Raw genomic sequence first — 18,789 nt, 5'->3', positions numbered from 1 at the left:
CGTGCTGTATGTAAGCCCATGCGGGCACACACACACACAAACACACAAACACACACATTTACACGTTTACACATTCAAACACTGCATATCAATACACACACACATTGACATGAACACACACACACATTTACACATTTAAACACTACATATCAATACACGCAAACACACAGACACACACAAAATCACTCCTGCACACAGAGGAGTAAGTATGCACTGTTCCAAAACGAGCATATTGATTCACGTCGTTTAATTTAGATATTGGCAGGTCAAAGGTCAAGCTCTCCCTCTGATTGATTCAGAGATTTGGTAACGGCGAGAGTCAGTGGAAAGAGTTCTGGCTCTCTTAGGCCCAATCCCATTTCTACCCCTTACCCCTTCCCCTTACCCCTCCCCCTTGTTTTGAAGGGGTAAGGGGAAGGGGGAAGGTGTAGAAATGGGATTGGGCCTTAGTCTGTGCCCTGGAGGTCCTGGATAAGTCTCCCGTCCGGGTGGTGAACCACCTGGTATTCCGCACCACCCTGCCACCTGCTTAACACAGATCGCAGGGCTAATTTGATGTCAGAGCGCTGAGTTGTCAAATCTCAGATGTGTTATGCCTTTATGCCTAAGGATATTTCAGTAAGCCGGTAGAGAGAGAGAGAGAGAGAGAGAGAGAGAGGGAGAGAGAGAGAAAGTGAGCCAAAGAGAGAGAGAGAGTAAGCAAGAGAGAGAGTAAGCTAGCGTGCGCCCGGGAGAGAGCAAGAGAGAGAGTTAGTGTAAATGATTTTACTCAGAGGGTTTGATAGATGTTACGAGGACAAGGTCAGGATAAACATGCCAGAGTGATCAACCTGATAAAGTAATGTCACTGGAAATACTGGAGGAGAATCAGCCAGACAGGCAGATCCATTTTAAAGGGATGGATGGAGGGATAGACAAATAGGACGGAGGGGTGAATGAGTTGATTGAGGCGAGATTGAGGGATGGATTGATGGATGGTCAGTCAGACAAATGGACCAATCGGATAGCTAGATAGATTGATAATTAGATGAATATGGGGTCAAAAGTTGAGTAGATACCGCTGTGTGAATGCCCATTGCAGTCGGTTTAGGTCACTGATTATACGATTTTCCCGGGGGGTCCTCAGAGGTTATTTCTCACATAGATCAAACAGCAGCACCAGTCTTTGTGCTTTACTTTTGTCGCAACTCATCGGTTGTTTCAAGGCTGTCAGATATTTCTTTTTTTGCACCATGAAAGAACGTTGTCTGTCTTTGAAGCGTCAGTAGAACGCCGCTCTAATGATATGTTCCGGATCTTCAACTACATGCAGAACATTTTGTTCAAAGTTGAACTGATGTTATGTTTTACCAAATATGCTTTATAAATCGGATTCGTCCAATGTTTTTGGGTTTTCAAGCATCAGGTTTACATCGATGCTGTGCTGTCCCATATGGGTAGCAGTGCTAAAGCATATGCTTAGCTTAGTTGCATGTCTGATAGTCTGTAATCAGGGTGTCAGATTTTGGAGGTAAGTCTTGATTCTCATTCTGTCCATCACCCTCATGTCAGTTTTTAATCAAGGGTTCCATGCTTCCATGGTTTGAAAGAAAGATAATGTGCTTTCTGATCCAAGTTGGTATTTTTGAAGGGCACGATTGTATAATTATATACATGTATATATATATTACATGTATATATATATTATATACACTTCCTTTCCATTTTGGAGAGGAGCTACAGCTATGTCCTTTCAATCAAAATGCAAGTGCAAAACAATTATGACAATTGTCAAAACACTCTAGAATAGAGATAGTAAAAAACATTAATGTTGCGGTTATGCCAAAAACATGAACCTAATGAACCAAAAAAGCTTTTAGAGGTTTTCTTTTTTAAATTATTTTAGACAATACTCAGAAGAATGAGAAAAGATTAGTGCTCTCTTTTCTTCCCAAATCCAAGCTTGATTAAATATATTTTTATGTGTAGGTCTTCATAGGACACAAGGGGTTTCATGATGTTCATCGGTAACTAATGGCAGCCTTTAACAAGGACAAAAACAAATTGTTCTTACTATCTTTTTCTGTAAAGAAATCAATGAAATGATGCTCCTTGACGACCTGTTTGTGACCATCTTCTTTTCAGATGTGGACGATTGCCAGTCAGACCCTTGCGAGAACGGAGGAACCTGCATCGACAAAATTGATTCATTCGTTTGCCTTTGTCTGCCGAGCTATGAAGGGGAGATGTGTGAGAAAGGTGAGAGATCGAAGTGGAGACAGAGACAAAGGGAAAATAATTCACACATCCAAGTCAATAATAGACAAATTCGTTTCTGGAGATGGCGGCGTCTAGTGCTATGCGGTGGTGTGAAATGCTCGATTCCGACCGGCTCCGTGCATATGTGTTTGACTTCATGCTGTCTTCAGGGTGAAATTGTTTTTTCTAATACGATGCTAGTAGTACACGGCCAGGGCTGTCCTTTGTGAAATTATCCAGCTCAGGCTTGTGTGTTTTATACTGTGGCATGTCTCAGCCAAGAATCTCAGGGTCTCTCTCTCTCTCTCTCTCTCTCTCTCTCTCTCTCTCTCTCTCTCTCTCTCTCTCTGCCTCTGTCACTGGGCTTCAGGCTGACAGATGCAGACGCAGGCTCTGCTCTGAAAAACCCTGCATTGCCTTCATTAAAGAACAGAACGGGCTGTCACCAAAATATCCAAATAACAGAGCATGCTATCCTACATGAAACGGCTATGAAGCACAGATGTCATTTCCGTGATGGGTAAATTGAGGAATTTGAATAAAACTGCAAGCTACCTAGTGGCATCTGATCTCCCCTTGCCGTGCTTGATATAGCTATAAATATGGCTAACATGCTGCCATGTTTGACCAGCAACTCTGTGACACTTCAAAACACCACTGCCGACGCGGGCGATACTGACGATGCGGGTGACTGTGGATCTCACCCTACTCTCATTCACACTTCAGCACAAGGACAACGTGTCCACCCCTGCTTACTTTACCACGCAGTCAGCATCATTCTCATTCACAGCAAACACTTTCTAAAACAATTTCGATGTAGCCTGTGTCGAAGTAAGGGCACTCTTTCATCTCTGTTGCTTTCTCTGGCATAGGGGACACACACACACACACGCACACATGCACAAAAATTAACGCACGCACACACACAAACACACACACACACACACACATAGAACGTGTACACCCACACACACACACACACCTCGCTGGCTGCACCTGCCTCCAGTAGCTGGTCTGTCCCCCCCTGTGTGAGCGTGGGCACTAGAAGTAATGAGGATTAATGGATATCTAACCTTTTGCAGTTATAAATGAATCCACCGGCCATGGAGGTATTAATGAATACTAATAGCACAGCGAGAGGGAGTCAGAGCACAGAAGGCCGCATGCGAGTCCAAAAGGGGAAGTAGCAATATTCTGTTAACCACTGAATGCCTGAGCCTTTACGGAATGAACACGATATCAAACTTTATCCTCTCTCTTTCAACCATCAATAAGGTACTTTATTTTGTGGAGAAAAAAATGCTGCAAATTGTTCTCATTAATCTTTATTTCCTCATCTATGCCTCATTTATTCCCCTTCCCCTTTCTCTCTCTCTCACTGTCTCTCTCCCCCCATCTACTCCTCCTCTTCCCCACCTCCCTCCCCAGACATCGAGGGCTGTGAGCACGGCTGGCAGAAGTTCCATGGCCACTGCTACAGGTAGGCAGAACCAGATCTTTACTAATCTCATGCTGCAGCTTGAAGTGGAATACCGTTTGATCACATCACCCTACCGTTGTAGGGTGGAAGCTGCCATTTGTTTTCAAAGGCTGCCCACTACTAGAAACACAAGAGGTGGTGGTTTGGACCAGCAACAAATAATGTGCGCACAATTGTATCTTGTGACTTTAACCAAACAAAAAACTGTTATGGGCAAAATGTTTTGATATAATTATTGTCTGAACAGAGGCTTAAATGTTTGTGGTAAACCAATGACTCCGGTTAACATCTGTCCCCTGTGAGGCAACGAGACCTTGCTGAACCATAACCATACAGTCCACACCTGATCCAGTGAACACCACCGATGTGATATCCCCTGCTGGAGCAGCGTTGCCGGTCGCCTGCTCCTGACACCGGGTGAGCTTGGCGCTTCATAACGAGGCTGACACTCTGCCCCCTCTGCAGGTACTTCACCCACAGACACACCTGGGAGGACGCGGAGAAGGACTGCCGAGAGCACAGCGCTCACCTCAGCAGCGTCACCTCCTCCACCGAGCAGGACTTCATCAACGGTGAGGGGGGTCGGGGCGGTGTGTGTGTTTATTGTTGTTTGTGTGTGTAAGGGTGTGAGAGAGAGAGTCAGAGAGATAAAGAGACGGTAGGTGTTAGTGCACTGTCAAAGGAGAGAATTAATGTGTTTTTTGTGTTTGTGCACTGTGATAGAAAGAGAAAGAGAGAGAGAGAGAGAGAGAGAGAGAGAGAGAGAGAGAGAGAGGAGAGAGAGAGAGAGAGAGAGAGAGAGAGAGAGAGAGTGAGAGTGAGTGAGAGTGAGAGAGAGAGAGAGATGTGTCATCCGTTTTATTTTTTATTTATGTATGTGTGTGTGTATGTGTGTGTGTGTGTGCTGGTGTGTGGTTTGGTGTGTGGCTGTGTGTGTGTGTGTGTGTGTGTGTGTGTGTGTGTGTGTGTGTGTGTGTGTGTGTGTGCGTGCGTGCGTGCGTGCGTGCGTGCGTGCGTGCGTGCGTGCGTGCGTGCGTGCGTGCGTGCGTGCGTGCGTGCGTGCGTGCGTGCGTGCGTGCGTGTGTGTGTGTGTGTGGGTGTGTGTGTATGTGTGTTTGTCTGCACTAAAGCACTAAACACATTAGCACATATGCTAACACATGTGACCTTTGGGTATATTATGTGGCTTACATTCCGATAATGACATTCTGGTAATGTTCAGCGATGAGGTCTCATGAGGATGTGGTGGTGTTGTGGGCGGGGCTGTTTCAGGTCTGGGTCATGACAATGCCTGGATCGGCCTGAACGACCGCACCGTCGAAGAAGACTTCCAGTGGACTGACAGCAACGACCTGGTTAGACTCATATGTATCTTCATCATCATCATCGTTATCATCGTCATCAATATGTTTGGTTTTGCATATATCTGCTGCTACAGAAAAATACTTTCCTAAATCTTCCCTTTATTGTTCTCATCAATTAGTTTATTCATTCTCTCCATCTTCAATTCATTCCTTTAAAAAAGTAATAATAATGTTTTACTACTGGAACGAAATTTTTATATTACTAAAGTGTAAACCTTGTGAGTGATGGCACCTGGTAGTCAGAGGTCACAGATCACAAAACGGACTGGTGATTCTGCCCTGCTTTCCTGCAGGTGTACGAGAACTGGAGGGAGAGCCAGCCAGACAACTTCTTTGCAGGCGGGGAGGACTGCGTGGTGACCATCGCCCATGAGGACGGCAAGTGGAACGACGTGCCCTGCAACTACAACCTGCCCTACATCTGCAAGAAGGGAACAGGTGGGGACAGCCGGCACAGTTAGCTCACCTTCATCGTTAAGACTCCATGGAGCGCGGAACGCACGTTATTAATGGTGTGATTAGAGAAAGGTAAACGTAAACATCTGCACAGTTGGACGGTATAGTGCTATTCGTGGTAACAGTGTAGTAGTGTACAGCCGTAAGCTGGACTCTATAGTGTGCCGGAAGTGTGTGTCACATCCTGGTTGTAACAAAAACACTCTTGAGAATGAGAGTACACTAAACTAATATTATCTTTGCTGTTTAGAAGAAGCTTTTATCCAAAGCGACACAAAGTGATTAGTATTTCATTAAAGGAGTAGGTAGGGGCTAAGCATATTCCTCAAGGATGCTCACAGAGAGACTATGGACATACAAAATGGCGTTCACGCATTCCTACTAAAGTAGAATTTGCTTCTGAGCTCCAGACTAATGTGAGTTAAATGCACACAAACTAATGGCCCTTCCTTTCATTAGTCGCAATTGTTCTCTCAATAACTCAACGCAAACTTATTAAATAAAAGAGAAACAGAGAGCAGTGTTTCTCAAGTCTCCCATCTTCATTGTTTGAGATCAGAATGATTGATCTCTCCCCCAGTGAAGGGCTGTTATCCACGCCTCAGGGCTCGCACAGTTTGATTGCTGGAGTGATTGGCTTGAAGGAATCAAAATGTAACATTTCCCACGACTAAAAAATAGTCTCACCCTCATTCCTCACATCTTGCCCTACTTTTTCATCAACAGTCTACCAAACCTAAAGATCAGCCAAATACTCAAACTGTCCAAACGGTTTATGATGACCAGGGACTGCACTGGTCATCACAATCGCTCTTTCCTATTGGCTTCATCTGTGCCAAGTGATGTCACTTGCCATTCAACCTCTGATAAGTGCTATCTCTTGGCACTGATGTGAAGTGGGTAAATATAAAAGGAGCATGTGGTCTGTGTGTGGGAAAGGGTTGAATGTGGTGAAGAGTTATGTCAGAGAAACACGCAGAAACGACTTTGAAAGGGTTAAGTGAAAGGAGACGAGGAGGGGGGTGGAGGAAGAGTTATATCTATGGTCCAGTACCTCGGTGGTCTTGGCTGTGGCGGCTTCTGGCTACAATACTGCAGAGCCCATTGCTTCCCTATCGCTAGGCTACGGCCCTGACACACCACCGGGATTCAGTAGCAAGCCTGCCCCCTAAAGCACATCCAGTCCCCTGCAGTACAGGCCTCCCAGCTGGAGCTCAATCTGTTGAGATCTGCAATAGATGGTATATAATAATGAAAATATTGTTAATTGAACTAGTAATTAACTAGTAACAATAGCAAATAAATTGTGTCTGTGAATACGTTCTCCATATTTACCTTGAATACACCATTCATTTTCATATGATAACTATCCTTATTTTATTGCTGTCCGGTTGCTCTAGTCTTTTTTCTTGTAAATTCAATTGTTTGCATGTCTCCTGTCTGCCCTTATTTGGCCAGTGTTGTGTGGAGCTCCGCCTACGGTGGAGAACGCCCATTTGATTGGCCGCCGAAGGTCCCACTACGATATCCACTCAGTGGTGCGCTACCAGTGCTCTGAGGGCTTTTACCAGCGCCATATTCCCACCACTCGTTGCCGTGCCGACGGCGACTGGGAGCGTCCCAAGATCATCTGCACAAAGTGTGAGTGGCATACTGAGCAATCGATCGCTCTTCCCTGAGATTCAAAATGAAAAAGTTGATCAATGGGTCCACATTTTTGTGAAGAATCGGTCAGGCAAAAAATCAAGGGCAACATACCCCACCAAAATATCTCATCTGGGATATACACAGTTAATAAATTATTTTATCTCCTTCTAGTCCCTATCAAAAACTGTTAAAGATGTCCAGTACATGGTGAGGTCTAGTGAATACATGTATTTGTTAGGATTGAATTGAATTCAATTCAATTATATTTGTGTAGCCCTTAAACACAGGTACAGTCTCAGAGGGCTTAACAGGCATTATATTTATGTCACCCCCCCTGACCCTAGCCCCCGAGAGGGCAAGAAAATACTCCCTTAATTAACAAGGAAAAAATCTTGAGGAGGAACGCAGAGTGAGGGATCCCTCCTTCCAGGGATGATCAAGAGTGCAATGGGTGCCATAATTGACATACATGCATACATAGATATAGGCAAAACATGTATGTAACATGTAATAGGATCAGCGCATAGACGGAAGATGATGTGGTACCTCTGTAAACATGTTGCACGTACCGTACACCATAGCCCCTCTCCTCACACTCTTGCACAATGTCTTCCCCCACCTCTCAGCTCGAAGGTCCCACCGCTACAGACGCCACCACCGCCAGCACAGAGAGCGCCGCAGCCACCGACGGCACGGCGCGGAGGGACACAGAGCCCGAGAGGACGCCCACGACCACTACTGAACCCAGTCGTAACCGGCCTCCCCCCCCACCACCACCCCCCACCCTCCAACCACTTACCAACCGCCACCCATAAAGAAAGACAATTCGTCCTAGTATAACATCCTAATGGTTCCATTCACACATCTAACACGTTTCAGAGAAGAGAATCCCAGGATTCCTCTTGTTTATCGCTGACCATCCTGCTCGCTGTTCCTCTTAACACCCCCCCCCCCCCCCCCCCCCCCCCCCCCGCTGCTCCTCCTAACGATAGCCGACTGAGATAAGGTATTTTGGAGAGGGGTTTCCTTCCCTGCCTCCCACCCGCTGGTCCACATGAACACTAAACTGTTGAATCTACCGTTTTAATGCACCATGATGTCTAATAATCCGATCCATCCTAAACATGCCCATGACTAACCACCCGTCCCCCTCTGAAGCTGGTGAGTCTCGTGCGCTTGCCTGTGCGTGTGTGCATGTCAAGAGGAGATGGTGCGAGCGGTTTAGTGGGTGTTTTATTTTGACGTTTTAAGTTGACTTGTTCTTAAAGGGAGAAAAAAATAAAGATATTCATCCTAGCAAAGCACACAGATGTATTCGATGCAAGATGGCTTACGGTTCCCATAACCCTTTCTTGAGATTTTCGTACGTGTCGTAATGGTTCTTTTGTTTTCATTGAACGCCTGAATAGCTAGCTTTATCCTTAGTATATGTTTTTCTAACATTTGCTATATATTTGTTTACTTTGTGCAATGTATTTATTATTAACCGTTTGCTAGTGGATAGGTTTTTATACATATAATTAAGAGTTTAACATTTGATACACCGCTACACCATTCATACGGTCAATAAGTAACAACACAGATCATTTAATTTCTACTGATTTGTTTCCTGTACATATTGTTATCTATTGCAGCTAACAGTTTTTCATCACTGCAAGCACTCAACTGAATTAGACGATTTGACAATGTGGCTTAGCTCTCGAGTACATTAACAAATTCCCAAGATAACTGCTGACTGATCAGAAAAGCTGGACACAAAGCACTTCACCCGTTGAACGGCTAGATTGACATGATAGGTAAGGTGCCCAGACTGTTGCTCCAGTCCCTTGGATAAAAGGATCACAACTTCTACTTTTTTGGTGTTCTTATGATTTATTTTGTCCCGCTGTTGTGTTTCATTCTTAATAAAGATGGAAAAACCAAGACTGAAGTTTCCAAAGTTTTATTTGATTAAAGCTACTCGACTTTCACTCGTGGATGTCATTCTGCTAGTCCAATTTTGAGGAAGGATTAATTAGATCTATTTACTCAAGATAGAGACCTTTGTGAAGAATGATCTAATTACGTTCAATACTGAGGGTAAGAAACTAAGAGTTAGCACAGTATTAATTAAGGAAATGACGGGTAACACAATCTACAGTGTCAGTATCATGTAACATGTTTGCTAGCCCAACTAAAAATAAAGCGGATGACAAATGATAAGTTGGTTGTAATATGTAATCTTTTCTTAAAGTATTCCCATATCTAAGTCATGTTATGATGGGAGTTGAATATTGGTCATGTCTGTTGCAACCGGAGACCTTCCATATTTCAGCTCATATCAGTTTGGGGTTCAAGGGTCAGTTAACTGGGCCATTAGCCTGGTGTACAGAGGTCAGGAAGACTTGCCCAGCCTCCAATGAAAGCTTGACAACGGTGTGAAACATGCCAATTGTGGACAGTTTCATTTGATCTTTAAACTGTTCTTTTACCCCTTTCGGGATTGTTAGTGTTATCTTTAAACGAGTAATGATCAAGGAAACTGATTAAGTGAATTATATGAATTAACTAGCACTAGCTTGTTCTGAGTAGAGAAAATAGGCTGTGAGTTGGTAAATAAATAGTAATCCTCAATGTTTTTATTTTATTTTTTACAAATACATATGACAAAATGGCATGTAGGCCTAACTTCTTTAGGATAAAACCTACTTGGGAAACACATACCATTATCTTCCTTATCTAAAACTCTACTTCTAAGCCCTTAAACGGTCACACTGCTCCAGAGGTGGATCTCAAGCTCAGTGACCTGATTTGGACTTGGTTCGCTCTAGTGATGTGTTTGATGGAGACAATCTATGCATCGTCTCAGTGGTTTACTAGGGACCTGGTGCGAATCAAACCCTTTTCCCAAAGAAGATAGCGGGTTGTCTGTGCATGAGTCACTTTAAAGCTCTGTCGGCCTGGCTTGCAGTCATCAATTGTGTACACACCTTTTCAAAGTCCAGTAGTCCATGCAGGGAGTGTTGAGTGACGTGACATTGATTCTGAACAGGGGAGAGGAGCGCTAGTCCTCAGAGGACTGGCCCTTTGTCACAGCAAAACCAAAGGTCACATCCGAGCTGAAACGTTCAAACCACCCGCCTCTGGTTCACAAGTTAGTTCTTCTTCTTCTCTGCGTTGGTCTGTGCCTGGGTGACATGCTTCATGAAATACGTGGGGTAGGCATAGCAACGAAGGGCCAGCAGGATGGGTAGGGCGACGTACAGAGCGTTCAGGACGACGACGGGCCACCACTTGTCGGCGGGGACCCGGTAGGTGTACGGAGTGCGGCGGTGAAACGACGCTCCGATGTGGCACCACTGGGCCTGGGGAGTTAATGAAGGGGCGAGATGGAGAGGGAGATGAAACTCTTTAAACATGGCAGATATAGTACAACTATTTGCAATGAGTTAGGTTATTCTATTCTTTTGCAATACTGAAGCTAGCGTTTTTTTTTTAAATAGATCAACAGTTCTGTTGAATCCACTGGAATGACTGAAAGGGAAAGGGGAACATGGTTACCTGGGTCAAGGCCCCGGCCAAGAGTAGGGTCAAGTCTAGCATCCAGCCGCATCCAGGCCTGCTCAGACCGTAGATGCAGGCGGCCAGCAGGGGCAGGGCATAGAACAAGTACCCCAGCATCTACCACAGGAAGACACATCGTAGGCACAGTTCATGCATCAGACTTGAGCTACTAGCTCAACATAAAATGCCCCAAATCAAACCATTGGCCAGAACTTTAGAATTGTATATCTTTTAGCACGATAGAAGTTGACCTATTTATAATGTTAGCCAATATTTCCACAGCTTGAATTTGTGTGATCCACGGTTGAATGAGTTCAGTGTAGTTGCGCTTCAGTCTCCACGACAACATAGCTGCGCATATAATCAAGCGAGTGACAAACTCATCTTCGAAACGTGTCCAGGGACACGACCTTAGTTCCTCCCCACCAAAAGTGTTTGTGTTTAGCTTCTAATGCATCTTGAGCACAGCTTCAAACTACTTAAAATGATTTGCTACGCTGATGCAGCCGCATTATTGGACAGTTTTGTCCAAAGTGACTTGTCATTAAGGCAGGGGTTGGGCATTATACTCAAGGATGCCAACAGTTGGGGCAGCTGGTGGCATACAGAACCGAAGCCAGTACCATTTGGCTCAGAGTCAAACACCTATGCTATCCATTTGACTGTTTCACTGTCACACCGGGAATATCGAATGCATATTCGTTGTCCAGCTTTGGTTTGCCTTGGAAAGAACTCACCATGACCCTGGGGAAGCCGACGGGGTCCTTGAGGTAGGGCTCATACTGGTAGGTGTACGTGAAGCAGGCGTCTAGAGGACAGTCCAACACCACCTGGTATGGGGAACACAGGAGTTAGAGGACGTCAGCCTCCTGCTCAACACAAGCAAAAGGCTTTTGTGATTGTTTACTCACAAAGCCCCTGAAAGCAGTGAAGGCCACGGCGGCCAGCGCGGCAACCACCAGGAGCGCGTCGACAGGGCGGGACAGCAGACTCTTGTTCTGCTCCATGGCAACCTAGGGAACGTTGGTAAAACGTTGAGTGGCAGTACACATGTATTTTGGGAATTCAAAATGTACCAAAATGTATTTGCCAGGTCATATTCACCTTGTCTGCGGGAATGATTGGCATCTCCCGTGGCCTATTTAAAAGTAGCGAGGCAGCCCAAAATGGCACCAAGAAGAATGGGATGTTCCTCAGGAACGCAGGACCAATGTTCGAGCCGTATTTACCTGGAAATTAACCATTTATTCAAATCGGTGCAGTGCTTGAAATTGATGATGATAATGTTGTTGTAAGGACAGACTGAGTACAGGTGAATACAGGTCTGAGTATAGACTAATACAGGTCTGAGTACAGGTGAATACTGGTCTGAGTATAGACTAATACAGGTCGAAGTATAGATAAATACAGGTCTGAGTATAGACTTATACAGGTCTGAGTACAGAACAATGCAGGTCTAAATATAGATGAATACAGGTCTCACCAACGACCGTTCCAGGAATCAAAACCAGCTGGTTGGCAATGGAAGATCCCGCCCACAGTAAACCAAGCTCACGATAAGACTTCCTGTGCAGACAGGGTAGAGGCAATAGTTAGGTTTTATAAAAGGATGTCAGTACTGGACCAACGATAAATAAAATAAAGCAGCAGTGAAGAAAAAATACACTGAAGACATTTTTACCCTTTGAACATTCTGTGTATAATGAGGAGGAAGACGACAAAGTGGACCACACCATCCCAGTAGCACATCAGCACCGAGTAGGCTGTGCTGAGATGGGGCTCCCCCTGTGAGAACAACAGATCAACCCATCAGTACATCAATGGCCTCCTTCTCTCTGGGACGTTTAAGGTACAAGTATACGGGCAACGACACATGAGGACAAATGAAGGAAAATGTTGACATGGAATTAAAATTAATGAGAGGGAAAAGTAGACTGACCTACCATCTTAACGTAGAAGCCCATGAAACCCTTAATGAAACCATCCTGCTCTAACGCGTTGGTGAGGGCCATCAAACAGGTAAACGAGAACTCTGCAAAGACTACACACAAACACAGACACCACAAGTAGCATCGACTTAGATTAAGTTTGCCCAATAAAAGCAAGCAAGATGATTAATGTTCTAATGTACATTTCTCTGTGTTTGAGTGTCTGTACCATAGAACAACGGGTCGATGTTCTGCTTGTGTCTCACTGAGAGGAGTATCAGCAGAAGCACTGATCCCAGGACCACCATCCCCAGTCCCAGCATTCCCAGGGGCCTGGAAGGAGCTATCGATATCAGTCCCAATTCCCAATCCTTGTTACACTGATAAAGTACTCCAATTAAATGCAAGATCAATTTAATTGTGGTTCGAAATGGTTTGGCATAGATCTAAGCCATTTCTTCCAAGTAATTAATGCCAAATCAATGTTGTTAAATACAAATTATATTTCTTCTTTTTTTTGCCGAACATATTGTTTTTAATTATATTTGGCAAATAACTCGAAGATTCAAAATAAGAGCCTTTGCAGGACATAGACTATAATGGTGGGCTATAATTATCCCATAACCTGCCATTCTATGTGATAAGTTATTGAATTGTTGTATTACATCTATAACTAACCAAAAGCTTATTGAACTACTAACCCCTTTTCAGTCAATTACAAAGACAAAACACTTACTTTTGAAGCGCAGGGATGTTGTTCATGGCATACAGAACCCCCGGGGCCAAGAGGGACAGTAGAAGAACGGATATCTCAGTCGGCGGCCTCATCTTACTTAACCCTGCAGAACCTTTGGGTATTTATAATGATCTACGACTAAAAATGATGTTCCACAAAAACTAGCATATTAGATGCCAATAGACGAATCCTGTGGCGGTGTGGACCTACTGTAGGTAAAGTGAAAGAAGTGGCAGCAGTCGCCTAAACTTCTATGATGAGGCACCGTGATAATCATGCACACAATCAATGCGGTAGTTGATTTTATTAGGCTAAACGAGTGGGTTACAAAGTTCACCGATTTTGCACACGTGGGAGTTCAGTGCCAATGCAACACTGATTGTTTTGTTGTGGAGGATGCCACCCCGTGGTGAAACCGATAAGTGAAACTAATTTCTTTCCAATTGTAATCTTTTCATGTGGGCCCAACATAATTGTATGGGCTATCCTATCCATAACCATAGTCTCTGTGATTGACAATGAACCTGCTGCTTTCGTTGATCCAAGATTAAGAATGCAATCCATCTGATGTCTACCTTCTTGATTAAATTCTGGATTATATTGTACTTTGAGAGAGAACTGTATACCTGTTGCTACTCTCCATCTCATTGTAGATTAACTGAGCACTCATTACACACATTAGCTGCATAACATCTCACAGATGCAGGAGACTCATTTGTGATTTACACCAGAAACAACATTATCTTCTGTAATAAAGTGCAACTGAAGAGGATTACACGACTGAAACCCATAGACTTATAGAGGACAGGAGGGAGTGGGAGGGATATTGCTGGTGAGGGAGATAAGAAGAGGGGAGGGGGGAGGGGGATACTTCAGGGCTGCAGGGGAGAGTGAGTGTAGTATGAAAGGTGATTTAACCCAACACATATAGCTTACAGGCACCACCACCACGCAACACCCAACAGACAGACCGTATACCAGAGAAGTGTGCCCACCCTCTTAGCCACCATGCTGCACCCTCTTTGTATTGGCATCGTCACCGTGAACATGAGCATGACGGTCATCTACTGGGCTTTCCTGTTCGGGGATTTCTACCAGAGGTGGATGGCCGAAGCAGACGACAAGCCCAAGGACACAGTCAGCCCTGCATGAGGAATACCTTCTGGGACTAAAAAACAAGGCAGCTTTCCTGTAGAACATAGAATTGATTTTAGTGCTTTGCAGTGGACTTTTGTTTTTTTGTTTTTCTTGTTTCATCAAAATTGGCAAGTTTCCAGTTTGTTATCGTTTACAATATTCTGTGTTTGTACTGAATGGAAGGATTTCAGCCAAACAATGAGGCAGGAGTCACACCAACAGGTAGGCCTGATTCATGTTCTCTTAATGCCATCAGGGGTTCATTGCAAACCGTTCAACAATGTGAAATAGAGCCATTGCTGAATTCTTCAAATGTCTCCTTCTCAATTGATCCACACTCATTTGATCACTTCTATAGCTAATGTCCATACTTAAAATGGGGTTGTTGGTTACAAAGTGGGTTCTGTTCGCTAAAGACTCTCTCTCTGCTGACTCAGTCCAGGGGCTTTGCTTGAGACCAAACCGTAATGAGTGTCTCTGAAATCTCCTCAGGGATTACAAGAGAACATCATCAGCAGTGAAAAAACAACAGCGACATCTTAACTCTCCCCACAAGCCGATCTGGCGAATGCTTGGAGTACTCTCACTGCTTTTTAGCTTTATCTTTAGGTTAACAACACAGAATGAGTATAATTATTATGCGCGAAGGTGCTGAGGTGCTGCGTCCAGACCTAGTGGAACATACCTTCTATTGGGGCATACACCCAGTCTCCTGGTTCATCCTCATCGTTAACGTCAGCCTCGGCGTGTTTGAATGGACCTACATTATTTACAACATGTGTTTCAGGCCTAAGCAGGTGGAAGACGAGGGAGACAAGGGAGAGAGGGGAGATACGGAAGAGGAAGATGATGAATAAGAGGAGTCTTCCTTCCAGGGGGCTGGGGAATGGGGGAATCGTACAATCATCCAAATTTAGTCTTTCAGCTTTTCTCAAACTTCACGGCGGCATGCCTGTTACAGTCTAACTACGGTGGGTTACGCCTCCTGTAAACAAGCTCTTTCTTTAACTCTTCGGGATTTATATTTATATCATGTATACATCGCTTTTGCTGACTTTAACACTTTCTGGTTGGTCCATGGTTTCTTTCAGAACTGCTAGCTTAATTGAGCTCTAACTTTGCAATTCTGTTTTACCCCACCAGCCAAGCACCGGACACCTCAGGTCCTGATCCCAGGTCAGTAATCACAGTCTCCATGCGCTCGCTTCAAGCATCTCCCACAAAGTATTCCTGTGTGTTTTAGGCGCCATGCTTCTGCATCCACATGTTTCCAAGTGCACACCTCATTGTAAATCGCTAATTGTGTTGATGCATATGCCACTCCAGCTCCTTGTATTTGCCCTCAAACCTCTCATACTCTGATACTGTACTATGCTGGGCATTGTAATATGCTGGGTAATAATACGATTTTTATCCATTCAACGTCGACTGTATATATTTAATTCAAAATATGTCGGTATAAATATCTAATATGTATTTTGTATCAATATTCGTATTTCTTGTGAAAACAACAACAGGGTGTGCTTATGATGTAACCAAGGTTATCATATACGTAAGATGTATATCCCTATAGCTTGGCCATGGAGATCCTTAAGCCTCTTCCAGCGTATTACTGTCCAACTCTCCCATCTCATACCTCTAATCCCAGCCGATGGAAAGCTGATATCTTCCACCATGACAACCTCAATCCCATTAGCCCTCCCTGTCCCATATACCCTCATAACACTGCCCTCTCCCTCACCCCCCTGGTGTCTTATGTACCCTCCCCAGCCCGCCCTCTCCCTCACCCCCCTGGTGTCTTATGTACCCTCCCCTCACCCCCATGGTGTCCTATGGACCCTCCTCCTCACCCCCCTGATGTCCTATGTACCCTCCCCACCCGCCCTTCTCCTCCCCCCCTGATTCCCTACAGGAAGGTAGATCGAACCCTCCGTCCCTCCCAAAGACCTGTTTGGAGAATTGTGGGGGTTTTGGGTCTAGACAAAAGCTTAGACCCACTTAGCACAAGGATCACATTCTTGTCTGCTGATCCACATTCGTAGGCACAGATTGTATATTCCTCGATGACATACTGTAGTCACTGAAAGACCTTCACAAGACGTCTTCCATCAAGGCTCCATCCTGACCATCCATCCGCCTCCATGCCATACGCCAGCACCATGTTTCAATCAAAATGTACAGTAACAACTCTCCACCCTTACTTTCAAAGTGTTTGCAGTTCTAACGTAAAAAGGAGCTGGGCAAAACTATTTTTCTTCAACCCGAAAACATTTCATCAGGCAGCAGCAGAGAAAGTGCATGAGATAAAGAGAGCGAGAGATCGAGAGAGAGAGATAAAGAGAGCGAGAGAGCAGGAGAGAGAGAGAGAGAGAGAGAGAGAGAGAAAGAGAGAGAGACTCTAAATGCCCTGAAGGTCCAGGTCTCTCGGCCCTGGTACCGAATCAGGCCACTCTCTCGTCACACTCTTCGAGTCGGGACCCTCCTGGGCCCTAACCATGGACCTGCTGCGACCCACTTCCGCCCCGGGGTCCCGTGGGGCGGTCCTGGTGGCCAACCTCACCCGGCTGGTGGTGCCGGAGCACCGCAGGCTCCTCCAGATCTCCCAGAGGGCCACGGAGGAGCCCTACTTCATGGACTACATCCCCCCGGCCAGAGACGCCATCGCTCTTCCTCGCTACGTAGCGTACATCCTGGTGGGGTTGGTGCTGGTGCTGGTGGCCACCTACGCTATAGTGGGCCACCTGATTAACGACCTCATTCATGACCTGGCAGGTAACCCCACCAAGAGGCTGTTGTTGTGGTGTCTCCGAAAACATGAAAACTAGTCTCCGTCCCACCGATGTCCGCCTCCTCTCCTCCGTACCCCCCCGTGTTTGCCGTTCCCGGTGTCCCTTTCTCTGGACGCCAACCTCTTGGTGGGTCTTCACCCCCTCAGTGCCCCTGCACGGCTCAGGCCCAAATGGAGCCACAGTTGGTGGTTGTTTCCTCCTTGTGAAATTGGAAGCACAGTTTTGAATGTCTCTTGTTCTGGTGCTTCTCTTTTTGTACCATGTTGTGAGCACCCGTGGTCCCCTCTCCCTGGTCCTTTTTTGAACTCTACTGTTGAGTGTATCCTTGTATTTTGCTGGACACTTTTATCCAACCCGTCTTGCAATGCCATGATTGCCCTGATTTCCTTGCATTGGTGGCCCCAGAATCCATCCCTGCCCTTGACTGTGCTAAAGCCCTGGTCAACACAGGATTGAGATGTGTTGTTATGAGTGGCAGGGTAATTATGTTCTGGGTAGTATATGAACATTGACATTGTAATATTACTCATAAAACATTAATTAAACATGATTATTCCTCCTCCTTTTCTTTTTTACAGACTGCGTCCTTGGCCCCAAAACTTTGGATGACGAGGACGTAGAAGCTGAGGGCGTGGACGTGGGGGAAGAGCACTGCATTAGCATACACAGACGGGTGGAGATGGAGGAGGTGGAGGAGCGGGAGGAGAGAGAGGGGCTGCTGCCGGGGTCTCGCCTGCGTGAGGAGGCAGGAGCTAGCCCTGCACCGCGAAGCGCTTTGGCATGCAGCTCAAGAGAAACAAGGACATCGGCTCATAATGTGGTGTTCTCCTGCCCAGTCCTCCCTCATGGCACATCTCTCTAAGTTATGGTAGGGTTAGGGTGTAGCAATGGGTCTCTTGTTTGATTTTACTGGTTCAGATCTCCACTGCAGGCATTTGTCAACGCAAAATGGTAATGATCCAACACATAAAGGTTGCTTCTGTCTTGTACTGTTGATGTAGCGTTAATATGCTAACATGATATTTATCAGCCATTTAGTTTGGTTTGGCTTCCCCTGGCTTGGTACTTAAAATGTGAGAATAGATTCTGGGCATCGTGCTAAGCAGTAGCACTTGAAGGTAATTTAACTTGAACCATTTTCTAAATGAGACCTCATTCTAATTTAATTTCACATTTATTTTTTCACACCTATTTTCACACCTTAAAAAGGAAAAGCTGTTTCAAGAAGAATCCAGTGTTTTATTTTTTTTTCTACTAGAAAACATTGTAGTTCTGTTTCACATTATGTGAGGAAAAAACGTGGTGATTATTACCTGTTCGGGTCAATAAATGTGAAATAAGTTGTTGTGAGAGTCAACCAGAAAGGTTATCATATTTAAATAAAATATTGCTGTTAGGTGTCTTTTAATCAACGTATCCTGGAATGTCATCGAGATGTCACACAATGCATTTCTCCAGTAAAGAATTGACC

General features: G+C 45.0%; 2 protein-coding genes and 1 long non-coding RNA gene across 3 annotated transcripts in view; 2 read left to right on the top strand and 1 right to left on the bottom strand.

Annotated features, from left to right (window-relative positions):
* The window catches only part of LOC130387897 (neurocan core protein-like), a 23,601-nt gene extending 15,674 nt beyond the window's left edge, over nucleotides 1-7,927 (top strand). The window contains exons 12-18 of the mRNA XM_056597191.1: nucleotides 2,125-2,238; nucleotides 3,667-3,718; nucleotides 4,184-4,290; nucleotides 4,991-5,073; nucleotides 5,376-5,520; nucleotides 6,997-7,179; nucleotides 7,812-7,927. Coding sequence (XP_056453166.1) covers nucleotides 2,125-2,238; nucleotides 3,667-3,718; nucleotides 4,184-4,290; nucleotides 4,991-5,073; nucleotides 5,376-5,520; nucleotides 6,997-7,179; nucleotides 7,812-7,927 — 800 coding nt within the window. The remainder of the gene's footprint in view (nucleotides 1-2,124; nucleotides 2,239-3,666; nucleotides 3,719-4,183; nucleotides 4,291-4,990; nucleotides 5,074-5,375; nucleotides 5,521-6,996; nucleotides 7,180-7,811) is intronic.
* A 1,867-nt stretch (nucleotides 7,928-9,794) lies between these two features.
* Nucleotides 9,795-13,680, bottom strand: tm6sf2a (transmembrane 6 superfamily member 2a). Its single transcript, XM_056597772.1, has 10 exons — nucleotides 13,393-13,680; nucleotides 12,886-12,989; nucleotides 12,672-12,769; nucleotides 12,410-12,513; nucleotides 12,212-12,294; nucleotides 11,833-11,957; nucleotides 11,640-11,741; nucleotides 11,466-11,558; nucleotides 10,726-10,845; nucleotides 9,795-10,529 (listed from the first exon to the last, which is right to left on the bottom strand). Exons 1-10 carry the CDS (start codon nucleotides 13,482-13,484, stop codon nucleotides 10,320-10,322), a joined length of 1,131 nt encoding a protein of 376 aa, XP_056453747.1. The 5' UTR covers nucleotides 13,485-13,680; the 3' UTR covers nucleotides 9,795-10,319.
* A 601-nt stretch (nucleotides 13,681-14,281) lies between these two features.
* LOC130388145 (uncharacterized) lies at nucleotides 14,282-18,788 on the top strand. The gene is made up of 3 exons (XR_008896386.1): nucleotides 14,282-14,751; nucleotides 15,673-15,705; nucleotides 17,897-18,788. It is a non-coding gene; the product is annotated as an uncharacterized LOC130388145 (long non-coding RNA).
* Nucleotide 18,789: the final 1 nt, after the last annotated feature.

Source organism: Gadus chalcogrammus, chromosome 8, assembly GCF_026213295.1.
Source record: "Gadus chalcogrammus isolate NIFS_2021 chromosome 8, NIFS_Gcha_1.0, whole genome shotgun sequence".
NCBI lineage: Eukaryota > Metazoa > Chordata > Actinopteri > Gadiformes > Gadidae > Gadus > Gadus chalcogrammus.
This window is presented reverse-complemented; position numbering and strand designations above follow the sequence as displayed.

Coding starts and splice junctions, on each gene's coding strand:
- tm6sf2a (XM_056597772.1), bottom strand. CDS start 13,484: ATGAGGCCGCCGACTGAGATATCCGTTCTTCTACTGTCCCTCTTGGCC. Junction 12,514..12,671: donor TGGGCTTCTACGTTAAGATG/GTAGGTCAGTCT, acceptor TTGTTCTCACAG/GGGGAGCCCCATCTCAGCAC. Junction 11,958..12,211: donor GATTCCTGGAACGGTCGTTG/GTGAGACCTGTA, acceptor GTTAATTTCCAG/GTAAATACGGCTCGAACATT.